Source organism: Oryctolagus cuniculus, chromosome 17, assembly GCF_964237555.1.
Source record: "Oryctolagus cuniculus chromosome 17, mOryCun1.1, whole genome shotgun sequence".
In the NCBI taxonomy this organism is placed as follows: domain Eukaryota; kingdom Metazoa; phylum Chordata; class Mammalia; order Lagomorpha; family Leporidae; genus Oryctolagus; species Oryctolagus cuniculus.
Genome location: NC_091448.1, coordinates 48,425,920 through 48,445,371, shown reverse-complemented (window position 1 = coordinate 48,445,371; position 19,452 = coordinate 48,425,920). Strand labels below are relative to the sequence as shown.

Here is a 19,452-nt window from a genome sequence, read left to right as displayed (position 1 = left end):
TAGTATTCCATGATGTATATATTCCATGTTTTCTTTAGCCAGTATTCAACGATAGACACCTGGGTTGATTCCATATCTTAGCTATTGTAAATAGAGCTGCAATAAACATGGGGGTGTAGGTAACTCTTTCATATGCTGATTTCTTTTCCTTTGGATAAATTCCCAGGAGTGGGATGGCTGGGTCACATAGCAGGTCTATATTCAGATTTCTGAGGTGTCTCCATATCCATACTGTCTTCCACAGTGGCTACACCAGTTTACATTCCCACCAACAGTGCATTAGGGTACCTTTTTTCCCCACATCCTTGCCAGCATTTATTGTTTATTGATTTCTGGACAAGGTAAAACCTCATCATGGTTTTGATTTGCATTTCCCTGATGGCTAGTGACTGTGAACATTTTTTCATGTGTCTGATGTCCATTTGAATTTCCTCTCTTGCAAAGTACCTATTCAAGTCTTCTGCCCAATTCTTAACTGAATTGCTTGTTTTGTTGTTGTTGAGTTTGAGCTCTTTATGGATTCTGGATTTTAATCCTTTATCAGTTGCAGTTTGCAAATATTTTCTCGCATTCTGTTGGTCGCCTCTTCACTATGCTGAGAAGCTTCTCAGCTTGATGCAATCTCATTTGTCAATTTTGGCCTGGATTGCCTGTGCTTCTGGGGTCTTCTCCAAGAAGTCATTGCCTATGCCAGTGTTTTGCAGAGTTTCCCCAATATTCTCTAGTAATTTGATGGTAACAAGTCATAGGTTTAGGTCTTCAATCCATTTTGAGTCCTCCAAACATTTTCAAGCACCTACCTATATTTAGCTCCTAAACACAACAAGACCTTTTCTACCTCGGGACCATTGCACAGGCAGCCTTCCACCACATTCTGTTCTGTTATTTTCTTTATTTATTTATTATTTGACAGGTAGAGTTATAGACAGTGAGAGAGGGACAGAGAGAAAGGTCTTCCTTCCGTTGGTTCACTCCCCAAATGGCTGCTATGGCTGGCGCTGTGCCGATCTGAAGCCAGAAGCCAGGCACTTCCTCCTGGTCTCCCATGCAGGTGCAGGGGCCCAAGCACCCGGGCCATCCTCCACTGCCCTCCTGGGCCACAGCAGAGAGCTGGACTGGAAAAGGAACGACTGGGACTAGAACCCAGCACCCATATGGGATGCCAGCGCCGCAGGTGGAGAATTAACCAAATGAGCCACAGCGCTGACCCCTATGTTCTTTTCTTTAGTCAGGATGTCACAGGATTGGATTTTTTTCACTTCCATTAAAAAAAATGAATTAAAAGGCGAATAGCTGCAGTCTATCTCTACATATATAATTCAATATAATTTACATACACTGCCTTTTCTTTTTTGAATTTATTATGATATTGTGTATGTTTTCAAATGATATTTAAAATAGACACATGCATGTTATGAAATGGAAATCATAATATACTAATCACTAAACACTTCAAGAATGTTGTAAGATGATGATATTTAAAATAAGACTTGGACATTATTCTGGTCCCATTGAGTATGCCAAATTAGAAGTTGCTAGAACAATTAAGGTGTATAAGAACTTCACATGTTCTGTTTTTGTGCCTATATTACTTTGTTGTTTATGTTTCAAAATACAAAAAAAAAGTGTCTAAAATATTTTAATGCTAAGATTTACAGTTTTGCTTGTTTTCAGGTCCTTATTAATTGAAGACGCTAGGTAAACGTTTATTGGTGTTGTCATTTTAGAAAGTTGGGGCATGGATGGAGGCAACCAGAGTGAGAACTCGGAGTTCCTCCTCCTGGGGATCTCGGAGGTCCCTGAACAGCAGCGGGTCCTGTTTTGGATGTTCCTGTCCATGTACCTGGTCACGGTGGTGGGAAATGCGCTCATCATCCTGGCCATCGTCTCCGACTCCCGCCTGCACACACCCATGTACTTCTTCCTGGCCAACCTCTCCTTCACCGACCTCTTCTTTGTCACCAACACGATCCCCAAGATGCTGGTGAGCCTTCAGTCACAGAACAAAGCCATCTCCTACGCGGGGTGTCTGGTGCAGCTCTACTTCCTGGTGTCCTTGGTGGCCCTGGACAACCTCATCCTGGCGGTGATGGCCTATGACCGCTATGTGGCAATCTGCCGCCCCCTCCACTATGTCACAGCTATGAGCCCTAAGCTCTGCATCTTGCTCCTCACCCTGTGCTGGGTCCTGTCTATCCTCTACGGCCTCACCCACACCCTCCTCATGACCACAGTGACCTTCTGTGGGTCCCGCAAGATCCACTACATCTTCTGTGAGATGTACGTCCTGCTGAGGCTTGCATGTTCTGACATCCAGGTCAATCACACGGTGCTCATTGCCACTGGCTGCTTCATCTTCCTCATCCCCTTAGGGTTCATGATCATGTCCTACATCCGCATTGTCAGAGCCATCCTCAGAATACCTTCAGTCTCTAAAAAATACAAAGCCTTCTCCACCTGTGCTTCCCATTTGGCTGTGGTCTCCCTCTTCTATGGGACGCTTTGCATGGTTTATCTGCAGCCCCTCCACACCTACTCCATGAAGGACTCTGTGGCCACGGTGATGTATGCTGTGGTGACCCCCATGATGAACCCCTTCATCTACAGCCTGAGGAACAAGGACATGCATGGGGCTCTGGGAAGACTCTTCAGAACACCTGTTCAGAGGTTGACATGACGGTGATTTGGAAAAGGGGCACGGATGGAGACTGGGCATATCATTCAAGGCAAGGCATAACGCCAGGGTTTATGTAGCAGTGATCACGACACAGCTCCAACTCAGAATGAGCACATACAGCTGTGGGGAGAAGACATGTCAGTGTAACCCAACGTCTTTCAGTCTCACCAGCCTTGCCAATACACAAGGTCACACTCATATTAATGCTAGAATTTTGCAGGTTCAAATTTTTCAACTTGCCTAAACACAGCTTATTTAGTTGTACCCACTTAGGACCTGGAGTTGTCTTTCACATTATGTAGCACACATCCAGTGCGTAGAAAGTGAGTAGTGATTGATAAGAAAGTTAGTCTCTGGGCTGTGGAGGCTTTAAAGAGATTGCAGTATTTTGTGTATGTATCACTGGAGCCAGCATTGGACCCTGGACAGTCACAGAGAGCATTCAGTCATGTGAAGTCTATCTGGTCATTCATCCATTCATTCTATTGGTAACTGAAACCTGTATCTATTGATAACGAGGTTACAAACATGAATTAAAAACTCATAGTCTACTAGAGGAAGTATATAAAATTACATGAAATGTAAATAACCTAACGCATCAGTGAAAATACAATGTCCAACATACTAATTAAAAAGTAAAACATATGTATTTAAGACACACCAAAATCTATAGTTGTACAAAAATTTACAAAAGTTGAAGGTCAAACAATAGAAACCAGTTGCAACTGGAAAAAAACTATTTTAAGTGAAATTAAATTATTAATATCAGATTATTAGTATCTTATTATTAATTACTAATAATATCAAATTTTGTCAGATATTGTCATTATTTTAGTTCTGATTTTATTAAATATTTTATTGATTCTGATTAATATCAGAAAATTATTAATATCATTTTTCAAAAGACTTCAAAACAGGTAAAAGGCACAGTGTCAGCAAAGTGGTGGAACGGGAGGTTCTGTTCCTTGTACCCCCACATAAAGACTAATTTGTCAACCAGACACATATGAAAACACCCTTGTGAGAGCTCTGGAAGGCAAGAGGGAGTGGGCAGGATCCCAGTGGAGCACAGAAGCAATAAATGTGCATCAAAAATTGGAAGAAAAACAGTTTCACGTCACCCACAGCCCTCTGCAGCCACATTAGCACGGCTCAGCACAAAGGAGCCCGCCCTGGTGCCTGGCCGTCCAGTGACAGACACAGACAAGAAGTGGATGTTCAACTCCCCCAGACACTCCCAGAAGAACGGCTCCTGCCATTCATGGCTCAGCAAAAGTTCCCTGCAGCAGATCTAGCGGAATAAAAACTTGCAGCTTTTTAAAAAACTTACTTGAGAGAGCAAATGAGTGAGCGAGCGAGCTCCCATCTGCTCCCCAAATGTGCACAGCAGCTGAGGCCAGGCCAGAGATGAAGCCAAGGGCCAAGATCACAGTCCAGGTCTCCCAGGTGAGTGGCCGGAGCCCAGAGCCATCGCCACTGCCTTCTGGGAGCTGCATTAGCAGGAGGCTGAAGCCAGAGGGGTCGGGAGTCAAACCCAGGCACTCTGTTGTAGGATGCAGGCGTCCTAACCAGCGCCTTAACCACATGGTCAAAAACACCTGTCCCCAACCTGTAACTTTAAACAGAACGCAGGCCTTTCTCATTCCCAAGGCACAGGCCCTGGGCTACAGGTCCTGAACATATGTGTCAAAACTCCATCCTCAGTAATGCAGATATGAACACATTCTTAATCAGCTTGCTTCCAAACACAGGCAAAGGATGCCATGTGTGTAGAGTTAAAAGTAAGGACCCTGTATACACGACTGCCTATTCTGTGTAGACTGCTGTGAAGGATACTCAAGACATGTGGAAGTCTCCTCTGGAGAAGAGAACAGGGACACCAGAATGGGAGACTGGCTTTTCACTTACTACTTTTTATGTGTCTTGTATGATGTCCTTGAATACGTGTGATGAAAGGAAAAAACACACATTGGGGCAGGCCTTTGTTACAGCAGTGAAGATGCCGGCTGGGATGCTTCTATCCTGTATCAGAGTGCCTTGGCTCCAGTCCCAGATCCACGCGCAATTCCAGCTTCTTGTTAGCGTGCACCCCGGGAGGCAGCAGGAGAATGCTCAGTAATCAGGTCCCTGCCACCCACCTGGGTGACCAGGATTGCGTTCTTGGCTCCTGGCCCACTGCTGGCCACTGCAGGTACTTGGGGAGTGAATAAGTGGATGTGAACTCTTCCCCTCTCTCTCACTTGCTCTTTCTCCCTCTCAAATAAATATATATATATATATATATATATATATATATATATAATACTGTCAAAAGTAAAAGAAAACCGTGCACCCTTCCACCCCCTGCATCCATTTTGCTATCCCAGGAGTACCCACGGCTAAGAGTTTGGACATGTGTCCTCTCAGATGCTTGTTTGTTTTTTTTTTTTTTTTTTTTTGACAGAGACAGTGAGAGAGAGAGAGAGAGAGAGAAAGGTCTTCCCTCCGTTGGTTCACTCCCCAAATAGCCGCTATGGCCAGAGCTATGCCGATCCAAAGCCAGAAGCCAGGTGCTTCCTCCTGGTCTCCCATGCAGGTGCAGGGGCCCAAGCACTTGGGCCATCCTCCACTGCCCTCCCGGGCCACAGCAGAGAGCTGGACTGGAAGAGGAGCAACCAGGACTAGAACCAGTGCCCATATGGGATGCTGGCGCCACAGGCGGAGGATTAACCAGGTGAGCCACAGCGCCGACCCCTCTGATGCTTGTTTTTCCCTCCACTGATTTCAGGGCCCAGCAGCACATGCCTGCGAGAGATCACAGACTACACAGAGCAGCGAGGCCATGTGTTTTGGCTGTGGATCACAATTCAGAGCAACACAACAGTGACCCAAACACTGTGTAGCAAGAGATGCCGCTGCAGCAGCTCTTGGCAGGTTTCCAGTGGTGCACTGCCCACTGCCTCCGGCACCTGCCTGTAAACTCGAGGGCCTGCAGCCAGACCACTGCCTCAGCACCCAGTCTGGCTTGTCACACACCTTCTGGACTCAGCTCCATTGTTTAGCAGGGACGCTCACTCTTCTCATTCTGCTCTGCATCCCCTCGACTTTCATCCGCATGCGTGCCCCAGCTCTGGGCCTCTGCAGGGAGGCTGGGCAGCTTCTCCCAGTGTATTAGGAGCCACTGGCCTGTTCTCCATGAGTCAGGACCAGAAACTTCATGAAAACCAGAAGAGTTTGTGCGCACTGAGAGGGCTGGCCACTCTAGCAACATGTGCCTTGGTTCCTACAAACTTCCCAAGGATTAATGAAATTCCCAGGGAGAGGGCGGCAAAGGCACAAGAGGGGAGAGGAGACAGAGTGTGTATTATCGCCTCCAGAAAACTGACACCTCAAAACTGGAACCACCAAGTATTTATTTCAGTGTAAACAAATTAGCACATTAGCAACCCAGATCTTCCGGAGAGTCAGCTACCAGTTAGGCCTGCTGTGGGCTGCTGGTGCATTTTAATGTGCCTGATGCTACACAGGGTTAGAACTCCCCAAGCTGAGTGCCTAAGAACCGCTGCCCCCTCCCCCCACCAGGTGCAACACTTCCACAAGGAGATTCTGGCTGGAGCTGACGCCTGCTTGTCCAGCTCTGGGCGGCCAGGGGCAGGAGCCGCCACAGCAGTCTTCTCACTCCCCAACCAGGCTGCCGCTCCCAGCACAGCATCCAGACCTCCAGCCCAAGGAAAGATTCAGCTCCCCACCTGCCGCCATTTCTTCCTGGGGGTGGTGCGGCTGAGCCTCCCAAACCCACTTCGAGACCACCTGTCTCCTGAAAGGTTTTGAACCGTGTCCAGCTCTGCTTGCCATGGCGCTGAGACAAACAGCCATGGGAGGAATATAAGTCTCCAAGCAGTGAACGGACCTCCACGCAGAAGAAGGGTCAAAAGCCACCAGGAGGGACAGGCGTGTGGCACCCGTGTCCCACAGAAGCTTTGGTGCCTGACTCCAGCTTCCCAATATAGCCCCTGGGAGGCAGCAGTAATGGCTCAACTCAGTGGGCCCCTGCCCCCCGTGGGAGACTTTAATTGAATTACAAGATCTGGCTTCAGCCCAGCCCTGTCTGCAACATAGCAGCCATCTTGAGGAGTGAACCAGTGGATGGGACCCCTTTCTTGTCCATCTCTCGCTTCATGTCTGACCCTCAAATGATCAAAACTGAAAGCAGCAACAAGACTACCAGGAACCCCTGTCACCCTCAAAGGGAGAGTAAGAAGGCCTGGAAGGCGGGCCTCCTGTTTGAGAGACAGAGATCGCCCCCCATCCTCCAATTTGCTCCCCACAAGTCCACAAGAGCAAAGCCAGGAGCTGAACACTCAGTCCAGGTCTCCCCCGCGACTGGCAGGGGCCCAGTGTACATTAGCAGGCACCGGGAACAGGGAGCGGAGCCGGGACCCAAACCCAGCTATTCCAATGTAGCACCGGCACGTGCCAGCCACTAGGCTAACCGCCCATTCCTGCGGCCTGCACTGTGGCATAGTGAGTTAAGACTCTCCCTGCCATGCCAGCTTCCCAAAAGAGCCCAGGTTCAAGTCCCAGCTGCTCCACTTCTGATCCAGCTCTCTGGGAAAGCAGAAGATGGTCCAAGTGCTCGGCCCCCTGCACTCCATGGTAGACCTGGAAGAAGCTCCTGGCTCCTGGCTTCGGATAGGTCCAGCTCCAGCCGTTGCGGCCTTCGGGGGAGTGAACCAGCAGATGAAAAGACCACTCTCGCTCTCTCTTGCTCTAACTCCGCCTCTCAAATAAACAAATTAAAAAAAAAAAATTTTTTCTTAAGCCCATTCCTGGGCCTCCTGTTTGACTTACCTACAGGAGACCCTGATTTAATGGGTCTTGGGAAAGCCAAACCCATTTGCGCCCACCCTGGAGGCGCTGGCGAAGATTCGCACCCACCCTGGGCGGTAACCAATGAGGGGACCGGGAAGGCGGGACTCCGGAGGAACCCGCTAATGAAAAGCCTGGAGAGGGCCGGCGCCGCGGCTCACTAGGCTAATCCTCCGCCTAGCGGCACCGGCACACCGGGTTCTAGTCCCGGTCGGGGTGCCGGATTCTGTCCCGGTTGCCCCTCTTCCAGGCCAGCCCTTTGCTGTGGCCAGGGAGTGCAGTGGAGGATGGCCCAGGTGCTTGGGCCCTGCACCCCATGGGAGACCAGGAAAAGCACCTGGCTCCTGGCTCCTGCCATCGGATCAGCGCGGTGCGCCGGCCGCAGCGCGCTGGCCGCGGCGGCCATTGGAGGGTGAACCAACGGCAAAGGAAGACCTTTCTCTCTGTCTCTCTCTCTCACTATCCACTCTGCCTGTCAAATAAAAAAAAAAGAAAAAGAAAAAGAAAAAGAAAAGCCTGGAGAAGGCGGCGCCCAAACTGCTGTCCCCGGCGGCCGAGGCCGCCGCCCTGTGGTTCCGCGGGTTGCGCGCGCCCTCCAGCGGCGGCCTGAGGAGAAACTGGCGTCCTCGGAGTGCTGCTCCCGCCTTCCCAGGGGTCCCCGATCTCTGAAGAAAGTTTTGAATGTTGATTTTCAAGTACAAATCACCAACGTCCCCTCAATTTTAACTCCCTGCTCCCTCTGAGGTCCTACCCTGGCTCTCCACAAGAAAACAAAAAACCAAACCTCACACCTCAGGAAAATCAGTGGCAGCAAGGGTATTTGTATCAGTCTTCACTTCGACAGCGTGAGACCCGCTGGGGGCTTCTCAGTGTTTACTATCAAGTGAAGGTTTTGTTTCATTTCTATGGTGAGAGCCATTTTTAAAAAAAGATTTATTTGTTTGTTTATTTATTTGAGAGGCAGAGTTACCGAGAGGCATCCATCTGACGGGTTGACTCCCCAAGTGGCCCCAACAGCCCGAGCTGCGCTGATCCGAAGCCAGGGGCCAGGAGCCTCCTCTAGGTCTCCCACGTGGGTGCAGGGGCCCAAGGACTTGGGCCATCTTCTATGCTTTCCCCGGCCATAGCAGAGAGCCGGATCGGAAGTGGAGCAGCCGGGACTCGAACCGGTGCCACGCCGGCACTGCAGGTGGCGGCACCGGCCTTGAGAATTTCATTTTTGATCTTAAAATCAGTAGCTGATGTTGGATCTCAACAAATGCCTGTAGTGGGCAAATGCTCTGCCACGCCATTGTCGCTGTGGTCGTTCTCGTAAGGTTCTTCTGGGTGAACGTGTGAGCATCTCCCCAGGAATCACAGCCAGCGCGTTCTCAGAGGGGCCTGCGCTCGCTCTCGCCCTCTCGCTCTCTCTCGCTCTCTCTCGCTCTCTCTCATATGGTAAGTTTTAAAGGCAACAGCTTTATTGTTCCTCAGTATAGTTAGAAAAGTGGTCTAAGAAGACGGTTCACGAAACAGACAAGTCGACTATGTGCAAAACTCCGAGTTGTAAACCAGTGAGAAAACGTGCCCGGGTGAAGCTGCAGCAGCCTGGGCCGCTCTCAGGAGAGGCAGGCAGGGTCCCTGCAGGCCTGGGGCTCGGCCGAGGGATGGCGCTGCCTTCCGGAGCTCGCTGCTTGCATGCCTGCTGCAGACGGCTGCTCCACTTCCGACCCAGCTCCCTGCTAGTGCACCTGGGAAAGCAGCGGAGGATGGCCCACGTGCTTGGGTCCATGCCACCCACGTGGGAGACCTGGAAGAAGCACCTGGCTGTGGTCTGCCCGAGCCCTGGATTTGGGAACTGGTACTAGCATCATCCCTGACATAAACAAAGGCATCGATGTTCGGAGAAAACTCCTTCTTTCTGCAGCTGAGCATGTATCTCGCTGATAGAGCTGATAGATTTGACTACATAAAAATTATTTTAACTTTGCACAGCAAGAAAAGGAGCCAAAGACAATAAAAACTGAAGGAATCTTTTCCATATAAATGAGAAAGTGGAATTTTCTCAGTAGCACTGCTTGCAGTTGTAAAAAATCAAAGTTGGCTGAATGGACCCTCATACACCAAGAAAATGGCATGTTATGCAACTATTTTATTTTATTGACAGGCAGAGTTAGACAGTGAGAGAGAGAGAGAGAAAAGTCTTCCTTCCGTTGGTTCACTCCCCTAATGGCCACTACAGCCGGCATGCTGCGCAGATCCGAAGCCAGGAGCCAGGCGCTTCCTCCTGGTCTCCCATGTGGGTGTCATCCTCCACTGCACTCCCTGGCCACAGCAGAGAGCTGGACTGGAAGAGGAGCAACCGGGACAGAAGCCGGCGCCCGAATCGGGACTAGAACCCGGGGTGCCGGTGCCGCAGATGGAGGATTAGCCTGTTGAGCCGCAGCACCGGCCAACTATTTTAAATAGTGGGGCACATAGTATCAAAAGTCAGCAGGAGGGCTGGGGCTCTGGCGCAGCAGGTTAAGCTGCAGCCTGCGATGCTGGAATCCCATATGAGTGCTGACTGGAGTCCTGGCTGCCCCTCTTCAGACCCAGCTCCCTGCTAATGCACCTGGGAAGGCAGCAGAAGATGGCCCGGGTGTTTGGGCCCCTGCCACTCATGTAGGAGACCCGGATGGAGTTCCATGCTCGGCCCAGGCCCTCCTGTTGGGTCATTTGAGGAGTGATCCAGAGGATGGAAGACCTCTCTCTCTCTCTCTCAACTCTCCCTTTCAAATAAATAAATACATAATATTTTTTCGAAAAAGTCCATAGTGGGGATAAGTAGGTATCACTTCCGCATCACTAATTTTTCCACATCCATTCGATAAGTACTGTTAGGTTATCGGCATAACCGGGGTCTCCGTACCCACCTTTTCGTTTCCCGGCCATTAGGTGCTCCCGGCTGCTTTGCAGTGCAGGAGCTGGGCCTGGACAAGCCGAATGCACTGCGGGAACGTGGTGCTGGGAGAGGTGCCCGTGCTGCAGCATGCAGAGCTCCAGGTGCAGCCCGCGCTGCAGGCGCCTGCGGAGAGAGCCGCGAGCGCCCGCCAGGCACCCGCAAGCTTCCCTTCCACAGGGTCTCGCTGGCGCCCTCTACTGACAAAGCTGAACATCGTGCCAGATAGCTCTTCATTCATTCACTCATTCCAGACGCAGGCAGACAGAAATAGCTCCCACCTGCTGGTTCACTCTCCAAAAACCCACAACAGCTGGGGCTGGGCCAGACCAAAGCCAGAAGCCAGAACTCTTCTGCCTCCAAGAGTGTGCGTTAGCAGGAAGCTGGAGTCAGGAGCCGGGGTGGGGTATCCCACTCAGGCACTCTGATGTGGGACCCAGGTCCAGCCAAAGAAGACACATCCAAAGGGCCCAGATCGATGTTCACAGCCCAGACTGGAGGGAAAATCTGGTGCTGAGATCAGCCCAGCTGGCCTCCAGGGAGAGAATCAACCTAAACAAAAGGCCAGCAAAGGTCAGAAAAGGCCCACAACCCAGCGGGAAGGAAAGAAACAGAGAGGAGCACAGAGCAAGACAGACAGCAGAGACAGGCGAGGGGGCTGACCACGGCCGCGGGCCTTCGGGTGGCACAGCTGCTCCCTGCCCTTCTGTTCGAGGGGACACTCCCTTCATAAATGCCCCCTTGGGGGTATAAACCCACAAAAGCCCTGTGACAATTTACCCTGACCAAGTCGCTGAATTAAAATCAGGGACGACTGAATCATTGCTGAGTCCTTATGATGGGTTACAGTTGTGTAAAGTGTTATGCTTTCCAGTCTGGAGAAACTCTCTTCCACGGTGGAAAATTCTATCCCTACAAACATGAGAATCCAGGGCTGGTGCTGTGGTGTAGTGGGTAAAGCTGCCACCTGCAATGCTGCATCCCAAATGGGCACTGGTTCAAGTCCCAGCTGTTGCCCTTCCAGTCCCACTGTTAATGCGCCTGGGAAAGCAGTAGACGATGACCCAAGTGCTTGGGCCCCTGCACCCACATGGGAGACCCAGAAGGAGCTCTTGGCTCCCAGCTTCAGCCTGGCTCAGCTTTGGTCATTGCGGCCATTTGGGGAATGAAGCAGTAGATGGAAGACCTGTGTGTGTGTGTTTGTGTGTGTGTGTGTCTATAACTCTTACTTTCAGAATAGATAAATACACCTTAAAAAAAATAGCGAGACTCCTTTTCCATTATATCAGTCCCTGCACTTTAGGTGGCAGAGCTGGGTTTCCCCTGGACTTCATCCTGTTTTCCCTGGACTCCTTGGGTTCCTTTTAAGTTCCTATAAAACCGAGAAGTCTGTATTTTAGAACGAGGCTACACAGGCTTCCTTGCTAGGCTTATATTTAATTTTCTAGTGTGATGTCTTGCAAGGGGATTGGCAGAATTCAGCTGATCCCGTAACTGGAGGCAGCTTTCTACGAACGTCCCTAACCAAGCCCCTGTGCCTCTCCAAAGGCTGTGCCTGCAGGTGCTCTCCAGCGGGGCTGCCTGTGCAGCTGTTGGTTCAGATTCGTTCTTTTTTTTTTTTTTTTTTTTTTTTTTTTTTTTGGACAGGCAGAGTTAGACAGAGAGAGAGAGAGAGAGAGAAAGGTCTTCATTCCGTTTGTTCACCCCCCAAATGGCCGCTATGGCCGGCACACTGAGCTGATCTGAAGCCAGGAGCCAGGCGCTTCCTCCTGGTCTCCCATGCGGGTGCAGGGCCCAAACACTTGGGCCATCCTCCACTGCCTATGGGCTGTTTCAAGTTATTTCCACCGGATGCAGTCAAGTCCTCAGCTCGCTCTCTGGTTTATCTACTGTAGTTACTTGATTATTTCCCCGTGACGTCTTTAGCAACAGGGAACACTGCAGCGGGGGGTGCTGGCCCAGCCCTCCCTGGCACTGCGGTTTGCTCCTAGGATGCCAGCAGGTCCCCACAGTCCCACATCACACGTCCCACGTGATCACTGTCTTGGATGTGGAGAAAGAAGAGGCTCCAGCTCCTTCGGTGTGTCTCATCCCCAGTCTCAGGATCCCATTCTCTCGAGTTCCTTCCGATTGCAGCAGGGGCTTCCTCTTTCCTCCCCGCGTTCCCTCTCACAGGCCACCCCTGCTCTCATGCCGTTTGCATCTTCAGCCTCTTCGTTCAAACCTCATGTTTTATGGATATATTTTTTTTTGACAGGCAGAGTGGACAGTGAGAGAGAGAGACAGAGAGAAAGGTCTTCCTTTTGCCGTTGGTTCACCCTCCAATGGCCGCCGCGGCCGGTGCACCGCGCTGATCCAAAGGCAGGAGCCAGGTGCTTCTCCTGGTCTCCCATGGGGTGCAGGGCCCAAGCACCTGGGCCATCCTCCACTGCACTCCCTGGCCACAGCAGAGAGCTGGCCTGGAAGAGGGGCAACTGGGACAGAATCTGGCGCCCCGACCGGGACTAGAACCCAGTGTGCCGGCGCCGCTAGGGGGAGGATTAGCCTAGTAAGCCGCGGCACCGGCCCGTTTTATAGATAGTTCTGTTCTCCCTAGCAATTCTCCTTCACGTTCCTGCAAGAGCCTGTGCCTCTCTGGGCCACTGATCCTTCCACATTTGTGATCGTAACAGTGCTGGTAGGTGGGGGGCAGGCACCGCCCAGTCCCCAGCAGCCCCAGCAGGCCCCATCCTCTCCCACTGAGCCCGAGCATACCCTAATAACGGGCGACAGAGGCGCAGTGGGGGTGCACACCTGATGGAGCAGGATGAGAAATCCTCCATGGAAAATCACTAGGCTTCAAGGGTAGGGGGAGGGCACGTGATTGGATGGTAAGGTCACAGGGATTCTCAATTGGGCTCTGCAGGATTTTTTGGTACAGCAGGGGAGAAGGCCCCCAGGGACAGGCCAAGGGTGAGACCCAGAAGAAAGACAGTCCAGAGGAGCCGCTTGTGTTAGTCACCTCCCCAGCGGAGATGCCGGACACTGGGGCAGCTGGTGCGGAGGGCTTTGGGTTGAGTATGAAGTTTAAGACAAACAGGCCTAAGTCTCAGCTGAACGGAGGCTGCTCAAATCACTGACAATTACTGTGCTAGGAAGTTCCTGTCTTTTAACGTGTTACTGACAAAGTTCCCAAGGGTAGGGTTGTGCCCTCCAGTTCTCTGTGAGCCCCGTGGCTGCAAGCCTCCTCACGTGGTGCTGTGCTTTCAGGAACTGGTAGATCTTGTTACAGCAAAACTGAGTACACACGCCAAACACTGTGCACAGCTTTCAGGAGCTGTCAGCTGCCCCAAGGATGCTGTCATCGTTACCTAGCCTCTGCTGCTTCAACAGCACCCGCCGCCTTTACAAAGCTTTTTCCCAGTGATGAATTCATTTTTATCCCCAGGCTTTGCAGGTGGGTTGTTTCCCCAGCTATACATTTGAAAGATTCAAATCATGGGAAGTAATTTGCCCAAGATCACAAAAGCAAGTTCCAGCAGGTACTTCAACACTTGTTCCTTGCTTTCAAAAAAGTTTTTAAAAGATTTACTTTATTTATTTATTGAAAGGCAAAATTACAGAGAGAGGAAAGACAGAGAAATCTTCCATCCATCCATTGGTTCACTCCCCAAATGGCTGCAACAGCCAGGGCTAAGTCAGGCCACAGCCAGGAGCCTGAGACTCCATCCAAGCACTTGGCCATCTTCCACTGCTTTCCCAGGCGCATTAGCAGGGAGCTGGACTGGAAGAGGAGCAGCCAGGACCAGAAAACTGGCTCTCATATGGGACACTAGCATCGCAGGCAGCGGCTTAACTCGCAGTGCCACAGTGCTGTCCCCGCCTTCGAATTTCTCAAGAAAAATAAATATATACGGTTACTTTCCTTTTTTTTTTTTTTTTAAGATTTTACTTATTTATTTGATAGGTAGAGTTACAGATAGTGAGAGGGAGAGACAAAGGTTTTCCATCCACTGGTTCACTCCCCAAACAGCCACAGCAGCTAGAGCTGGACTGATCCAAAGCCAGGCTCCTTCTCGGGTTTTCCCTTGCGGGTGCAGGGGCTCAAGCACTTGGGCCATCCTCCACCACTTTCCCAGGCTATTGGCAGAGAGCTGGATCGGAAGAGGAGCAGCCCGAACTAGAGCCGGCACACATATAGGCACTGCAGAGGGAGGACTAACCTACTGCGCCACAGGGCTGGCCCCCAGGGTTACTTCTAAATCTGAATCCAAGCAGTGCAAAGAAAAGCATACATAAGAACACGGTCATTTGGGAGTCAAAGGAGGACAGGAAGAGGGCGCGTAGGTTCACGAAGAATCCTTGAAGAATGAACCAGGAACTGAGAGAGCCAGTGCAGGGTGGAAACAAATCAGCGAACAGCAGGGGGCCCAGCCTCATGCCTACAGAGGCCAAGCACACAGCACCAGTGCGTGAAACACTCCAGGTGCGAAGAGCAGGGCACTGTGGAAACTTCAGTGACTCCAGGGAACTTTGATCAATTCATGCCCAAATAGGTTTAGCATCTGATTTTTGAAGAGAAGCAGAAAATGGAGATTTTATGTGAAATGTTTAGGGCTTTTTTACTATTGTGATTAGTTTGTTTAAACATCAATGACTCATTAAAAAAAAAATTCAACACTTTTCAAGCCAAAGTAACACAACTACAAGCCAGGTAACATGCAATCTCCACCCAACCCAGCCGGCCCCTTGCAAAGAAGTTTCAACGCTGAGGACACAAAATATGTTATTTATTGTCAATTTCTGCAAAGACACATTTAAGCAACAAAATATACATTTGTCAACCTTTTAGAATTTGTTTTATACATTAACAAATACAATGTGCTACCATAGCAATAAATTAAATGTACACTATTTACATTACATAGGCAGTCGGGGTCTACAGATCACCTCCTCGCTAAGAGGAAAGAGAGGAAAGTCACAGGGGTCATCACTTCCAAGCTGTGGGTCTCGGGCTCTCTCACATGGAGGCATCGCTCCACACTTGGGCATCGCCGCTGCCCGGGACCTGGGGCAGTCGGCACGCATGCTGGGGAGCAGGAAGGGGGATCCCCATTCCGAGCAGAAATGTCACAAACACAAAGACAATGGCAGTTGGTGTCCAGTCTTCCAGGCAAACACCCTCTCCCAGGGCTGGTAAGGCACAGGACAGAGCCCGTGGGCCCCGCAGCCTCCCCCCAGGCAGACTCCCCCAGGGCAGCCTCTGCTGCCCTTTGCCCTCACCATGGCCCTAACAGGGGTTTGTTGCCTTCCTCCCAAAGGGGCCCAGGGCCTGGCTGAGAGGAGGGGAACACGGGATCAGAGTGAGCAAGGGCTGGTGGCAAAACAGGTCCCGGGCGTGGTAGGACACTCTCGCCACCCCCTAGCCGGCTGCAGGGACAACCTGGCCAACTTTACAAAGGGTGGCTCAACCTTTGATAGTGGCAGCTGGCAGCTGAGGGAGGGTTATTTTTTGGCGGGGGGTGGGGGGGTGGTGGTGTAGGTCTCAAGCTGGCCCTGCTGGCCACCTGCTTTCTGTTGACTTAGAAATGAAGGAGAAAGGTAGTGTCTGGGTCGGCAGCTCCCAGGGCAGCAGGGAGAGAGGCTGCTAACCCAGGTCATGAACCGCCTTCATGTAAGAGTCAGGGAGGAGGGACGAGTGTTCTTTCACCACTTGCCTTCTTAACTGAGAAAGGGCGATGCCAAGGGCTGGCTAGTGCGCCCTTGCACATGGAGCACTCCCAGTCACACGCAATGCTTGCTGTTTGCTATGGCCCTCCCTGGAAAATCCAACACGATATCCTTCCCGGAACAAGAGAGCAGACACGGAGCCCACAGCAGCCTCCCAGCTCCACCAGCTGCCCCAAAACCAGGGGCTCCAGGAAACGGTGGAGGTGGCACGCAGGGAGGACCCTGGGTTGTGGTTGCTTCCCCTCCGTGGGACTGAAGCCTCTCATCTGGGTGATGACGGTTGGATGAGATGCTGGACGGGCTGGAAGCCCCAGGCATAGTGCTGACGCCCACAGAGCAGAACCACAGGAGTTTTTTTGAGAAACACTGTCGTCCATTCATGAGCACAGACACGCCCTCTTGCGTGTGTGGCTGCAGGCACCACTGCCCCAGGTGCCTGACAAGGGTGTTTCTCCCCGGAGTCAGGCAGGCTCAGGAAGCAGCCCGCCCAGCAGCAGGGGTAACCCCTGGCTGAATCTGGTTCCCAGGGCCAGGAGCCTGGACAAATCTTTGAGCCCAAGACTGAGTGCAGTCATTGTGGATCAAAGCGGATGGCAGGAGACTGGGGGGGGGGGGGGGGGGGCAGCCTCAGCACAGTGGGGACACTGGGCTCACCCTTGCTCTGCTCCCCCATCTAGGAACTGGGCCCCAGGTGAACCCATGGGGTGGACTCTCTGGAGGTGGTAAGCCGTGACTGGGGGGGGGGGCATTCCAGGGCCCACCCAGAGCACCCCAATAGCAAACCAGAGCCACATGGCAGGGCTGTGCTGCTCGGGGCACACCTGAGACTAGACACTAGACACGGAGCAGGGACAACCTGGAAACCTCAGAGGACCCCAGACTACGAGCAACACAGCAGCAGCACCAAGCAACTGTAAATCCTAGCCACTCACGGAGGCAGGTGAGCGGGGACCCTGGCTTGCTTTAAAGAAATGCAGATGGACCTATCCTTGTCCTTCAGGAACCTGGCCAACAAGAGGCTGCCACCTCGTTCACTCCAGCAGGGGGCGCTGCTGCACTGACTTTTCCTGAAGGCTAACCCGCTCCTCTGTTAACTGGAGTCAATCTTACCCCACCTAGCAGCCAATGGTATCCACGAATTCCCTGTGACTGGGGATGAAGGATCACAGTTTTGCTCTGTAGTGAGAACTAACAGCAAAAGCGATGGGGAAATCATTACAATTTCTTCCCATCCCCCAAAAGTCTCCCACTTCAATGCTTTAACTTAGAAACAGGTCCAGCTCCCTGTGCAGCCCTGCACTTGCTTGGGAATCCTCTTCGTCTGCCCATTAATGCTGCAGCCCAGCTGGCATCAACACAGCAGCCCGGGACCACTCCATGCCAGAGACCCTGAGCGCACTTCCAGCTGCAGCCCTGCCACAGAGCTGGTGGTCAGAACCCTGCCCAACCCCCACCCCACCCCCCGCAAAGGCCACCCTGAGGGCAGGACTCCCACAGCTGGAGTAGGGATGGACAGGCATGGCAGCTGGCAGCACCCCCCTCCCCGACGCTAAGCACACAGACTACTGAGGGGTACTGCGCTCCCACCCCCCACCCAGTCCTGACCAGACCTGCCGCGTCTGAGACACAGGTTGAAATAACTGTGTCTTCCCTGAACTTCCAGCCAGCGGAGACCTGGATCCCAGCCCAGCCCTCGGGCCCTGAGCTTCTCTCCAACCAACAAACGCCCCAGCGCTGGCACTGGTTCCTTTGCTTTCCCTGAGTTCCCTCTTGCTCCTAGCTTCCCACCGGTTCATGAGGAAAACACCTGCCCACTGGGAGAGATGGCCAGGGGCTGCATGAAAGCAGGCCCGACTGCAAGTTCTCCCCGCAAGCAAGGACCTGTGTGCCCCTGGCCCCAGATGCACTCAGCTCCACCCCCAAGCTTCCACCCCCCAAGCCCAGCTCAAGGTCACACTGGCCTGACCTGCACATGAGGAACAAGTCCTTAGCCCTGAGGCAGACAAATGCTCTAGAACTCCAGAGATACATGAGCAACAGAGCTCCCTGTTAGCAGGACAGCCTTGAGATGCTCTGAATCCTGGCTCCTGGAAGAGCGGCCCCTCCACTTACACAAGTGCATCCACGGTGGCAAAGCCCCTGCCTGCCACATGGAGAGAGGCATCGCCCTGGGCCAGCAGACAGCGGCCCGCACCAGGGCACTCCAGTCTGCTGACGGCCACTGCTCCCCACCTCACCGAGCTCTCCGCCTCTGGCACAGATGGGCTCCCCGGCCTCTGGCTGAGCCCCTGGGACCCCCAGCCCCACTCTGCCCACTTCTCTTTTCCTCTGCAGACAGAACAAGATGACGAATGACCCAGACGGACATCACACCGGGAGGTCAGGATTAGGGGGCCTTGTCCGGAGACGGGAAGGAGCTTGCAAGGTGTGCTGGCGAAGGGACCGGCAAGGCTGCGGCCGGGTGGGGACACTGGGACTGACGGTTGGTCTGGTGGCCAGGTAGCCAGTGGGGCAGCAGGCCTGTGACAGTCAGGGTAGTGGACGGCACCCCCAAAACTGCTGGAATCGGAGCCTTCACTGGGATACAATCCGGGCTTCCCTGCAGGAGGCAAGGAGGAAGGAGATGAGGACCACCAAAGACAAGAAGGGCCCAAATGCAAGGGGGCCAAGTTCACACAGCCAAGGTCAGGCTTCAACATGACTCAGCAGCCAGAGAGGCACCTGAGGCCAGCATGAGAGCAGCAGCGAGGTCAGTGTGTCCACTGTGTCCTTGGGTTCTGCATAAACTGGCCTACGGTGGGCTCAACTGTACCTGCCCTCGGTTCTACCTCTAACTTGTGCCCCTGTGAGCCCCAGGAGGGAGGGAGGCTGGGGCTCCACCTGCAGAAGCCCAGGCTTCAATGGCCACAAGAGCACCCATGCCTGCTTAGGCTGAACCGCAGACGCTGCATCTGAAGGCAGGAGCAGGAGGGGCCCCCGGGCCTGCCCCTCCCAGCGTTCCCCGGGCAGGAGCCTCTCTTGGCTCTTGGGGTGCGGGACACATCCTAGCCTAGAGACACAGAGGGAAGGGGCAGCAAGGGGGCGCCTGAGAAGCCCACCCTGCCAGGAAGGAAGCAGATCCCACATCCCCTCGGGTGGTCCTCCCCGTCGGTCCCTTCCTCCCCGTCCAGCCCCACCCCTGTGCTGTAGGAGCAAGGCCGCCACTGTGTGCACCTCCCCCACTGATGGGACCTCTCCAACCCCTCTGCAGGGGTACAGCCACTGCCCCCTGACCTTGAAGGACACACGCCCCTTCCTC

General features: G+C 52.6%; 2 protein-coding genes across 11 annotated transcripts in view; one reads left to right on the top strand and one right to left on the bottom strand.

Annotated features, from left to right (window-relative positions):
* Positions 1 to 1,723: 1,723 nt before the first annotated feature.
* Positions 1,724 to 2,677, top strand: LOC100338682 (olfactory receptor 1D2). Its single transcript, XM_008270900.4, has one exon. The coding sequence runs from the start codon at positions 1,739 to 1,741 to the stop codon at positions 2,675 to 2,677; it is 939 nt and encodes a 312-aa protein (XP_008269122.1). The 5' UTR covers positions 1,724 to 1,738.
* Positions 2,678 to 15,193: 12,516 nt separating this feature from the next.
* RAP1GAP2 (RAP1 GTPase activating protein 2) overlaps positions 15,194 to 19,452 on the bottom strand; it is a 217,574-nt gene continuing 213,315 nt past the window's right edge. For all 10 annotated transcript variants that reach the window (XR_007911239.2, XM_051824520.2, XM_051824524.2 and 7 more), the window contains one exon: positions 15,194 to 18,753. The gene's annotated coding sequence lies outside the window, so the exon portion shown is untranslated. The remainder of the gene's footprint in view (positions 18,754 to 19,452) is intronic.

What these genes read in the sequence shown, in the direction of transcription:
- LOC100338682 (XM_008270900.4), top strand. Translation starts at nt 1,739, where the DNA reads ATGGATGGAGGCAACCAGAGTGAGAACTCGGAGTTCCTCCTCCTGGGG.